The 12,045-nt window shown below is 41.9% G+C and overlaps 1 protein-coding gene across 9 annotated transcripts in view; it reads right to left on the reverse strand.

Moving 5' to 3' along the window:
• The window catches only part of CTNND1 (catenin delta 1), a 47,450-nt gene that overhangs the window by 24,309 nt on the left and 11,096 nt on the right, over nt 1-12,045 (reverse strand). For 6 of the 9 annotated variants that reach the window (XM_054563684.1, XM_054563683.1, XM_054563687.1 and 3 more), the window contains exons 2-3: nt 2,291-2,407; nt 821-1,110 (exon numbers count right to left, since the gene is read on the reverse strand). The exons of 1 other annotated variant lie outside the window; for it this stretch is intronic. In XM_054563684.1, coding sequence (XP_054419659.1) covers nt 821-1,015 — 195 coding nt within the window. In that variant the 5' untranslated portion in view covers nt 1,016-1,110; nt 2,291-2,407. The remainder of the gene's footprint in view (nt 1-820; nt 1,111-2,290; nt 2,408-12,045) is intronic. 2 more of the 9 variants (XM_054563680.1, XM_054563681.1) reach the window with 1 other exon arrangement.

Consider the following 12,045-nt stretch of genomic DNA (forward strand, 5'->3'; position numbering starts at 1 on the left):
CAGATGCAATCTATCAGGCAATGCCTATCACACCCACACACAAATACACAAAACCTCAGACAGATTACATCATAGCAAAATCAGACCAGAGAAACCATAGGAAACACAAGATACTTCTTATTTCTAATACCAACTGTCCCAAGTCACATCACAGAGTCAGCCAACCCAGAGACCACTGGCTCCTGTGGTTATTCGGGTTAAATAGCAGAATGATGCTCCCTCTCCAACTCTAACCAACAGAATTAACAATGACCCCTTCCTCCAAAACATGATTTGCACAGCCAACAAAAAGAGCGCATGAGAACAATATGGAACAGGAATACACAATTTATGGACACTGCCAAACTGTTCCCTGAAAGAGACTGAACTGGAGATAGGAGTGCAAGGTAGCCAACTCCCCCAACCACAAGCATTTACTTTCAGGAAAGCACTTCATTTAAACTCAGGAAAGCAATTCACTTAAATTCAGGAAAGTAAATGCTTTTACCAAAGGGGGAAAAAAACAGAAAACGGAAGTAACCTGTGTAGAGCTCCAAACTGTATGATCTACCATTACTAGAACTGCATCCCAACCAAGAAACCCCACTCCAGCAGCAGGAAGTTAGGTGGGTGCTTCTAAAGATAAATCCACCCAACTCAGCACAGCAGCAACAGTCCCTCTCTCTCAACCAGTATTTATTACCTTTGTAAAGGTTCATCATAAAGCATTGGCTCTGAACAGCCCATCACCATTAAGGACAGTAATTTCCAAAAAAGAATCATAGCCTCTCTATGTCCATGCCAAAGTCCTACCTGCAGATCTGATGGAGGGAGGGGTTACCTGATGTCGGCGCGTGAGGGTGCCGTTGGCCATGAGTGGGTTGGCATCTTGTGGTGAGACCCGGACGCGTTCCAGTTGCGCCGAGACATGGCGCCGTTCCTCCTCCAGCGCCCGGGTCAGCTTCTCAAACTGGGCCTCTTGTTCCTTCACAGAGGCCAAGATGCTGGCGGTCGACTCCACCTCTGAGTCGTCCATGAAGGTAAGGGGCAGAGCCGCCGCAGGGCAGGGTAAAAAGGAAGGTGGATCACAGAAGGAGGAGGAAGGAGGGAGAAGGCCTCCCTCACTTCACACTACCGGGAGAAGTAAGAGAGGAGAGAAAAGGTCACAGGTCAGAGGAGACAGATGAATTATTCATCCCAGAGCCAAAGATGCCCTCTTGTGGTTTTACTGCAGTGCAGAAAGCAAGCCACCACCAAGCCTGAGAGCCCATCACCAGTGTCCGCTCAAGCAGGATCCTTTGCCCACTATCCTCTTTAACACCCCTCCAGAAATAACTATTGAAAGGGAAGAGTACAACTAGATCCAAGTCTCCACACTGTAGGTAGGAGAGGGAGAATTTGGCTAAGGGTTGTAATCATGACATGAGTTTAAAATTATATTCTTTTTCCCTGGGAAATTTTGTTGGCATCAACTTTATTAAAGTTGTACAAACTTGATAAAAGTTGTCCTGCAGGGGCAAGCCACTTCCAGAGATAAGACACAGTTACTTAACTTAAAATCTCTCCCAAATCTGAATTTACTAAAAGAATATGTTAATTAAAATACTGGTAAGAAGTGGAAGTAGTAAAATACTTCCCATCTACGAAGGCAGGAAACACAATTAAGGCCCTCAGATTTCCTACATTTATGAAGAGGCCTTTCTATTTTTTAAAACTATACTACAGTATTGGGGACAAGCATGTGTGCTGGCTAACAGACAAGAGCAACAGAACCACAAAACAACTATGTGTAAAAAGGCACAGTTTTCCGTGACCTTCAGCTCTTTATGGAGTAGGAAAAGGAACATTAGGCTCAAACTAGAAAACAGTCCCTTTGAGTATTTCATATTGTAACCTCCAAAAAAATCAATGTCTAGCACTTCCTACACCTGTTGTCATACAGTAGCTCTAAACAGACTATATTTTACCTCTTCTTCTAACTCAGAGTAATATCAAAATATCTAGGTTCATATGTACCATTTATACAATTAATGACAGTTAAATAGAAATGAAGAGTTCCCCATACCACGTTACATAGACTGCAAGTTGGCTAGTAAATGGAGGGGCATTTATGGTCATACTGTTGGACTTAATGGGGTTTCTCTCTTGCATGCTGGCTACAGCAGACTTTATGGCCGGTCCAAAATACACCATGTTGAAAGGCAGGTTTTAGAATAAACCCTTTGCCCTATCCCCCCACCCTCTAATTAACCCCTCAAGAAAAAATACACTTAAATTTTTTTATTTTTAATGAACATATTTTCATACACACCTGTTAAGAGAAGGTCGTAACTGATTGCTTTAACAGAGAACAGCCCAGTCTAGATTCGAAAAATCATGGGAGAAGCATCCCAGCCACCACAGCAAGGAGGAAGCAGGAAGGAGAGAGCTGCAGAAATATTTGGAGGAAAAATGGAAATGAGAGGAAAATAAAATATACCCAATACATTAAAAAATAAGAGCAAGGGCAGGTATAGGGAGAAAGACAAGCTGGGAACAGAAGGGAGTAACTGAAAAGATGATTTGGATTGCTTAATGTGGCAAATGTTCTTTGGACTTTGTTTTCAGACACTGGACCTTGGATGTAGCTGTCATACCAGCAGTTCCTCTACTTGTACTTATATACAGAACCAGGAGCAGGTTATAATATGAATAAAAATTCATTTACCCCCTGTTCCCAGCAACCAAATTAGAAAGGAAAAAAAATCTGTTGGAATGCCCTTCCCCCTCCTTCCCGCCCCTTAAGGCAGAAACCTCAAAGCCCAGTCCCAGCATGCCCACAAAGATATTGAGAAACCAGTGCAATAGTGTAGTGGGGAAGACATGTGGAGACTAGCCTAAGCATTGCTTCAGTTCCCTTTCCCACGCTCCCCAGAGCCCCACCAAGCACACTTGGGCCTCTTTGCCTTAAGAGTACAGGCATCCCTCGGAGACATCGCAGTTTCAGTTCCAGATCACTGCTATAAAGCGAGTTGTAATCTTTTTACTGGTGGAGGGTCTTGTCTTCAATTTGTGAAAAAACACAATATCCATGAAGTGCAATAAGACGAGGTATGCCGATATATGCAGCATTCAGCAAGCAAGAGTACCCAGAGTGACTGATAAACAGGTGCCTAATAAACTCCTTAATTAATTCTCCATCACTAAGACTCCTTCCAGTGAACCCAGTCCCTAAGTCCAAGAATGTGGCAACCTTTTTCTAAGTTCCTCCCACCTCCAGCCCTGGCTGGCTGGCTGGCTCAATTGGTTGGAGCATTGTCCCATACACCAAAAGGTTGCAGGTTCAATCTCCGGTTGGTGTGCATAAGGGAGACAAACTGATCCGATGTTTCTTTCCCACATCCATGTTTCTCTTTCTCACTTTCTCTCTATCTCTCTGACCGGCCCTCCCCCCCGCCCCCCGCCTTTCCTCTCTAAAATCAATAAACATATCCTCGGGTATGGATTTTTAGAAAAATAAAAAGATAAATTCCTCCTACCTTCCGCTCTGGCCTCCCATAGTCACTTACCAACTTCTGTTCTTTCTTTCAGTCCAAAGCCCATTGTTGCTCTCTCATATTCCCACCCTACATTCCAACAGGCTACTCAAATGTCTTTAATAACTACCCTTATTTTTTTTAATGTTGCTCCCTTTTCATCTCCATTTCTTCATTTTAAGCACTTGCCCTATCCGCTATGCACAATGACCTATGAACCTTCCACACCAAGAGGACTCTAAGTTCAGGAGAGATTCTTCCAGTTCTGGGTTTCAACAGGGCCTGAACTGCAGTTACCACTCTGGCAGCCTCCACCCTGTAATTTTCTTTGCTAATAAAAGCTCAAACTACCACTACTACGGGGCATACAGTGACAACACTCCCTGGTGCACAGAAATTGTCTGTCACCCTCACATAAAAAGCTGTATTTTGCCCTCCTGACTTTAATTCAATAAAGGGAGTTAGGAAGGATAAAAGGAAACTACACAGGGCTCTAAGTCAGGAAACAATATCTTTGTCTGTCTTCATGGCTTTAAAAGCTGACCACCTGGCTCTAATTTGAAGAAGACAGCAAGCAGAGTTATGTAGAAAGAAATCACATTTCTAGGCCTAAAAACATGGGTAGATTTTTCTGTCTCAAAGAGGGCAGAAGAGGCTGTGTAGAAACAGAATAGGACTCTGAAATCTGGTCCCAGCCTCTAGCCAACAATGGCAGAAAGTCGCCGCCATGTTCTTATGTGTAAGATGCCAATACCGCCAGCCCAGTCTAACTCAAGATGTGCTGTAAGGATCAGGTGAAATAATGTATGTTATACAAATATGAGGTATTCAGTTATTTCAAGACCTAGTTTCTATCTTCCAGTTACATTACTTAATGGTTAATGCCTCAGCCCAAAACTATTTTGTGAACTAGCAGATTAAATTAACTGAATCAAGAGCATAACTGGGTTCTATGGAGTGGATAGGCTGGTTTCCCTACTCCAATTCTACTAGGAGGTCCCACCTAGACCAGTGTTTCTGGAACACAAGGTGCTTCTCTAGGGCCTGGCACTCATCACATTACACTTCTGCTATAAGTTCTTGATTCCTTATTTGAGGCCTTTGCAGGTTATTACCAAGGAGAAAATTAAGGTGAAAAGAACTAACAATTACTGAATGTTTTACATTTATTATCCTGGCAATCCTTACAACTACTCTAAAGAAGTTTTATTGCAAACCAGAAATCAGGTTTTGGGGGAAGAAATTACCCAAGGTCTCAGTTAACAGCAAATTTCTCATTTAATCTCAGATCTATGCCACTCCAAAGTCTGGGCTCTCTTTCTACTGCATGCTATCAAGTCAAAAAAATACAAGTCCAGTATAAGATGGATGGCCCATCCCATCTCCCCTGCAACTCTTTCTTGTCTGCATTGTCCCCCAATATCACAGGAAAAATGGAAAAGAAAAAGTTCCCATGTATCTTCAGGTTAAAGGGTCATCCAGCCCTGGCTGGTGTGGCTCAGTGGACCGAGTGCCAACCTGAGAACCAAAAGGTCACTGGTTAGATTCCCAGTCAGGGCACAAATCTGGTTTATGGGCCAGGTCCCCACCTGGGGGTGTGCAAGAGACACATCGATGTTTCTCTCCCTCTCTCCCTCCCTTCTCCTCTCTCTAAATAAATAAAAAAAATTTTTAAAGTCATCCATATGTTTACATAAAAGACCAGTGGGAGAACAAAAATAAATGGGAGGAAAAAGAAAGCATACTTGGGGGGAAAGAATGAAGGCAAGCTACAGTATACTGCCTCATAACTCAGAGACTCAAGGAAAGATCCTTCTCCATGCCATACACATCAAATACATACATATACACATACATATACACATGCAATAGACAAGAATCTGCAGACCATTAACTGACTTTGGTAGTTAAGAGTCAAGAAGGTCTTATGAGTCTAGGCCAACACAACACCTTTCCAGGTTTGCCACTTAATACTTTCAAATGAATAATACTTGCTCTAACTAAAAAAAAAAGACCAACAAGGAACTCCCAAAGTGAAGGGGTGGGAGCAGGCATATAAATGAGCCTTGCTATTCTCCTAAGACTAGATTTTTCTGAGAATAACTAGTTTTATTCTTAACAAGTTACAGGTCCTATGAGTCTACTGCAAGGCTCAGCATTAAACAATGACAATGGTAAAAACTCAGTCTCTTCTGTAAGAATACCATCCAAAAATAGTTAAATTGAATCAAGTAGCCAGAAGGACCAAACAGTTGGACAATGCCAAAGAGGCAGCAGGGCAAAAATCACTTGCCAATAGCACAGTCCCTGGAATGATATGTTCTGCTGTGAAGTGGCTATAGAAATGTAATTTGGAATTACAATTCTTAGCAATTAAGAATATAGACTTTGGAATCAAATTGACTGGGTTCAAATCCCAGCATCATTGCTTCTTAGCTACATGACTTTGGGCAAAGTACTACAATCTCTCTAAACTTCAGGTTCCTTTTTTGTAAGATGAGAGAGATAAAATTCACAGGGAGGTTGAAAGGATTAAATGAGACAAACCACAAAAAGTGCTAAGAAAAATGTCTTGACACACAGAAAGCTATTGTTACTAATACAAATACTACTAGAAATAGCAACACAAAGGACTAGAGTTTTGGTGTTGTTAGTAGGGCTTTTGAATAAACCACACATGTCTCCACATGTTACATTCTCCCATCTACAGTAGCCCTGTAAACTACAGGGATTCTTTGCATTCTCAAAGGGAAAAACAAAATCAAACTCCAGACTAGCGGTCAAGTTCTTCAAGTCCTCACTCTGCCAAAAACTAGTTGTAAGAACTTAGAGAAGTTATAACCCCTGTAAGCTTCAATTTCTACTATTTTTCAGAGTTTAGCTTTAATGGGCTAATATATGTAAAACTTTAAGCTGGATGACGCTGAATCTCTCCTACCTCCATGTAATTCAGATACGTATAACCAAAGACATGACCAGAATTAGGCAAGCAAACATCTGCAGAAAGAAGAAAAATTATTTGTCCTGAAAATTCGAAATCCCACAAAATAGTCTTTGGGTTCTTAGGAAAGAAATTTCATCTTCTGTAGCTAGCCCCAAAAATCAGCTTTTGTCTTTCTTCCTACTTAAACATTATGAAATCAAGACCAATGTCACAAAGAAATGCTCTCCCTCTAAAAGCAATGATAAGCGAAATTCCTCTCCCATGTTTTCCTAGGGATTTTAAATAACTACTTTTTAAAGCACTGAACCCTCTCCTACTGAAGAATACTGACCAATAAAATATAGCATCTGTAACACTACAGAACTGTATTATATAACATTCAAGTCAAAAAAGGTAGTTCTTCTAGATACCTAAAAGGTTTTAATTCGCCTTAACTGGCATTTGCCCCCAAATTCAAAGCAATTATTCTTGTTCAACCATGCAGAGGAAATTGCCATTTTACTTTTAAAATAAAATTAGATATTTTGTCAATAGTTTTTCCATGGTTTATCACAAAGGGTTTCTATACCAGAGATCCAAAGCCTAAGTAACCCTCCCACTACCATCATTAGATGTTCCACCATTAGAAGCTCAGACAATTCTAGTATTTCTCCCTTGGCTGGGAAGTCTCACTCCTGCACTAAGCCTAAGAACCTGATGATTTGCATTAAGGCTAAAGAGAACTTGTTTCACGTCACAACCTTATCTCAGCTAAGCACTTACAGTTACTAAACTGATATTCCAGAAGAGGCTTTGTTTAGGTGTTAGCATTTCTGTACTTCCCTGTGGATCTTTTATGCAAGGCCCTCCTTCCCCCCTTCTCCCAGTGAACCAAAAGGTTGACTGAAGGGTTTTCATTCTTACAAAGATCTCACTGTGTCCACCATGACTCTCTCTGATGAATTAAGGATGTCTGGCAAAGAGTGATGTATTCTATCTGACTGTAGTCTCAAAGAAGGGAAATAAATACATAAAAGTTTTGTAAATACTCCTGGTTACAAAGAGGTTGAGCTGGCCCAAAGTACCTGTCAGGATTTAAAATTTATTGTGAGTTTAAAAGAAAAAACAAAACAAAAACAAAACGCCTCCATCATCTTAACCCTAAATTCAGAAACCAGATGGAACATTTTTCTTGCTCTCCTTTGCCCTCCCAAGTACTCTGGGAACCGCCCCCCAAACGGTCACATACTAAAATGGCTAGATGCTAGACTGGCTTTGAAGCAAGGGAAGGGTGTGGCTCTCAACTAGTGAGGGGGACCAGGACTGAAAGGGTATGGGAAGCAACAAAACCTGCTTCTCTCCAGAGCGTGTATGACACACACACAGGACTGGTCTAACAAGTCCTTCTGATCTCTCAGGCCAGGCCTCCTCCTTCTCCCCCAGTACCCACATGCCTCTCCAAGGCCTTCCACTGGGACAGATATTATACAGAATTTTCTCTCAGTCTTGAGAGTCTGAGACACACTAAGTTATTTACCTGCATCCCTGCTACAACCCTGTCAAAGGCGCCTCACTTAGCCTTATAAGGAGAAAGCAAAGCTTTAGAAGAGGCCGGTAAGAAAACAAAGATAAGAGGGAGGGGCAAAAACAGAGGGAGGTGTCAGACTGGAGGAAGGGGAGAGGCCAACTGCCTTTCTCTTTTCTACAAAAAGGGAGAAAGAGAGGGAGGTCAGGTATACAATGGACAATAAGAAAAAGTCTAATCCAAATAGAAAGGTATTTATTTAACTTTTGTACCATAGACGAGAAATCCTAACATTAATTAGGATACCTTACCCTTCTTTACCCTAAGGGATAAAAAAATTTTTCATGGAAAAAACCTTAACCGTAGCGTTTATTACAGATTACCCAGTTGAGCTCACATTCCTCTTTTTAGAGGCAGCTTCTCACCAACCCCCTTACTTTCTATCTATGGCATTCCCACCATCTCTTTCCCATTGTTTGAAGTTCACTTAGAAAAGTTGGAAGCATATAACTGGGTCATATTTACATAGTCCTGCTTACTCAGACCTCTTTGAAAAGAGCAACAAGACATCCCTTCCAGGCCTGGCCAGGCTGCTCAGAGCATCATTCCAATATGCCAAGGTTGCAGGTTCGATCCCCAGAGAGCACACACAAAAAGCAACCGATGAATGCATAAATAAGTGGAACAACAAAATCAATGTTTCTCTTTTCCCCCCTTCTTCTCTAAAATTAATAAATTTTTTTAAAAAAAGACAGCTCTTCCATAAGGTTTAGAAAGCAGCTGCCTTCTGAGACAAGCAACAAAGAGAGAAAAGGTGTGAGTTAAGAGGAAATCAGAGCAAATGTGAAGGTCCTAGTTCATCTATAGGACAGTGAGCTAAAGGAAATGTTCCTCCCCGTATAAAAGAGTCTTACCGTACAGGGGAAGAAAAGTTGTGGATTGTTAATTATTAAATCTTCCCCTATAAATTACCACATAATCTTCTCAACAACTTCTAAGTTAATATTGGCTCTTTTTGCCCTGCCTGGCTGGTGTGGCTCAGTGGACTGAGTACCGGTCTGTGAACCAAAGGATCACTGGTTCTATTCCCAGTCAGGGCATATGCCTGGGTTGTGGGCCAGGTCCCCAGTAGGGGATGCATGACAACATCAAACCACGCGTTTTTGTTTCTCTCCCTTTCTTTCTCCCTCCTTTCCCTCTAAAAATAAATAAGTAAAATCTTTTAAAATATATATTGGCCTTTTTTTATTGGCCCCTTTTTAATCTATGTATCAGAAGCATTCAGTACCCTGCCCAAAGCTAAATACTAGTTAAGTGTTAGAAAAGCATCTGCTGTACTCCAAGTCCATGTTCCTTCTCCTAGACAGAGTGAAAGGAGTATGAACTTTCTATGCTTCTTGTGGTTAAAAGTCACTTTAACACCAACAGAGTTGACTAAAGGTAAACTTGGGAGAGGAGGAGAGGGAGATAAGAAGGGATGAGGTGGAGGCAGCTAAACCTTTGGTGGTCTTCCCTTCACTTTAAAGAGCAAGACCTTTTTCAGTTCTGGGGTAGAATAGCTTGCAATCTACATCACATTTCCCATTTTATAAGGAACAAGAACTAACGAGGGACAAAAGTAGTACTACTTTGTACAAAATCACTTAACTTCCCACCAGAAGGTCTGTTCTAGAAATCTAGCTACATGCCATGTTCTCTAATCACCCCCACCTCAAGAAAGAAAACCTAATCACAAATATCCCTACTCTCATATTTAATGTAACATCTCACTAAACCAAACTCAGAGATCAGAGCTGGGTTGGAAAACAGAAGGAACTAGAAGCAGGGAAGATTGTGCTAGCCAGCATCAGAACAGAGGGGAGGGATTGTTCTAGCGGTATGTTAGCAATCTGCCTCTAGGGCAGCTGTCCTTCCCAGCAATGAAAGGCCAGTTTGTGTGTGTGTGCTCAGGGGCTAGCCAGCTTGGCAAGAAGTTTAAGGACTCAGCCACCCAATCCACAAAGTGAGGAGAGATGCCCGTTTCACAGCTGGAATGGAGGGCAGGGAAAAGACAAAACAACGGGAAAAAGGAAGGAGGAGAGGAACAGAGAAGTGCTACAGGTGCTATTTCAGTCTAGACAAAGGAAGGAAAAAAATCCCAGAAAAACTACCAACCATTCCCTAGTTATGTGCCAGTACCTCTCAATACTGAAAGCAAAGAATGGGTAGGTTTCTCCAGCTCTGAATGTAGTTGAGTGCCAACTGAAAGGACGATACCCAAACTATAGAGCCTCAGTATTACCTTTCAGACCCAACAAGGTATCTGCAATATATACAGTTTTAAAAATTATATAAATATCTATCTCCTTCTAGAATTCCTTTCCTAATTCCTAGAGGTCTATAAATAATAGTAATACACACTAAAGTTCAGGGAGATCCCCAATGCTAAAAGATTGAGTCCATTTATATAACTCGGTGCTAAAATGCAAAAGGGCACAGTCAGAATTCACACTCCCTAATCCCTCAGAGTAGCTAGATGCTCCGAGACCCATTAGACACACAAAGGCTGCTCTCTTCTCAGTAGAGTCCTGCAGCAGAGCTGCTCTCCAGGGACAAAGAGATTTCACAGGAGAACCACAAAGACATCGCCCCTCTCCGTTTCCCCACTCCCAGCTTTCTCACTTCCTGTCACAGTAGCACCAGACCACAGTCTCCCAGAAACAAACAAATACAAAGTACTGGATTCTGGGCTGCAGGCCAACCGCATTCCAGGGCATCCTGTCTACCAATCACCAGCCAGAGCTCCCACTTTGCCCTGCTCAGTTCCTTATCATGTTCGGGAAAACAACCCTCCTCCCTGCCCCAAGCCAACACTGCATAGGACAAAGCTCAGGCCTTTAAGAATCAGCAGAAAGATACTGTGTGTGGATCTAAGGGTTAGGAGGGGGTGAGGGAATTTTTAAGTTTTCTACTTGGCAAGTTTCTTCACTTTGGAGGTACTACATACACTGAGGATTTTAAAGCTGCTGTTAATATACTCAGCTCAGCTACATGTAATGCATCTCAAAGAAAGCTTCATCATGACAATCTGATCTCCAACCTGAATTCAGTCAATGGAATATTCCCTCCTGGAGAACCACTTTAGGACACAACCTCCTCTCTCACCTTCTCCATCACTCATTTCCACTGATTCCAAAGTCTTTCAAACTCTTTCCCCACCAGCATAAAATTGATTTCTAAGAGGCCCCACAGAGAACAAACAAAGACAGCAGACTCCACCCTACAAAGAGGCAGGATATAGGCACCAGCAGGTGCAGGGTGCAAAGTTCCCTACTCTCCTAGGGAATGAGAGGAGAACCACTAGGAATTGCACAGTAGCCCTGGCAACAAAGAACTCAAGACAGCAACCTCAGCTTTTTTTGCTCACCGCTCCCCTATAATGGGTCAAAAGCTGTAGATTTGGAACCTCCTCAGAAAAGAAACTCTCTCTTCCTAATAAGGGTTCTCAGCTGCTTCCAAGAATGAGATAAATGATACATTTTTCTATTATCTTGCACAAGCCCAATGGACCTTAGCCCCAAACCCCAGAAGCAAAGATGCAGACAGAAGTCAAGCACTGTTAGCCAGAGATTCTTGAAATCCAAAGTAACACTCTTTGCCCAAAAGGCTCAATTTCCCTTGCATAAAGCATAGCACAAGGTTCAGTTCAGTGAGTTCTCTGACCAAAGGGATATTCCAGGCAACTAACTAGTAATACGCTATTATCTTTTTTCCTCCCTCTCCTTCTCCTAGACTCCTTCCCCCTTCTTGGATATACTAGAAGTACTCTGAGCTAAACCGTGATTTAGATAGTACATGATGCAAAAGGAGCTGAGTTTAAAACAGTACAACTGAGAAGAAATTAGTCCATGTCTAGGTTGAAAGAGGTAAGGCTAGAATATACACAATAGTCAGCCATTCTAGGGCTAGACAGAAAATATTTAGCAACACTATGTTTTAGAACTGAACTTCAACAGTAAGGCCTAACCACTGCAAAGTTCATCATTGAAACACACAAAAACTGTTTTAAAACCTGTTATGCAGCACTGAATCAGACTAACTCCCCTTTCTCTCAAGAACTGAAA

Source organism: Pteronotus mesoamericanus, unplaced genomic scaffold, assembly GCF_021234165.1.
Source record: "Pteronotus mesoamericanus isolate MK-2021 breed Mesoamerican mustached bat unplaced genomic scaffold, CSHL_Meso_final scaffold_83, whole genome shotgun sequence".
In the NCBI taxonomy this organism is placed as follows: Eukaryota; Metazoa; Chordata; class Mammalia; order Chiroptera; family Mormoopidae; genus Pteronotus; species Pteronotus mesoamericanus.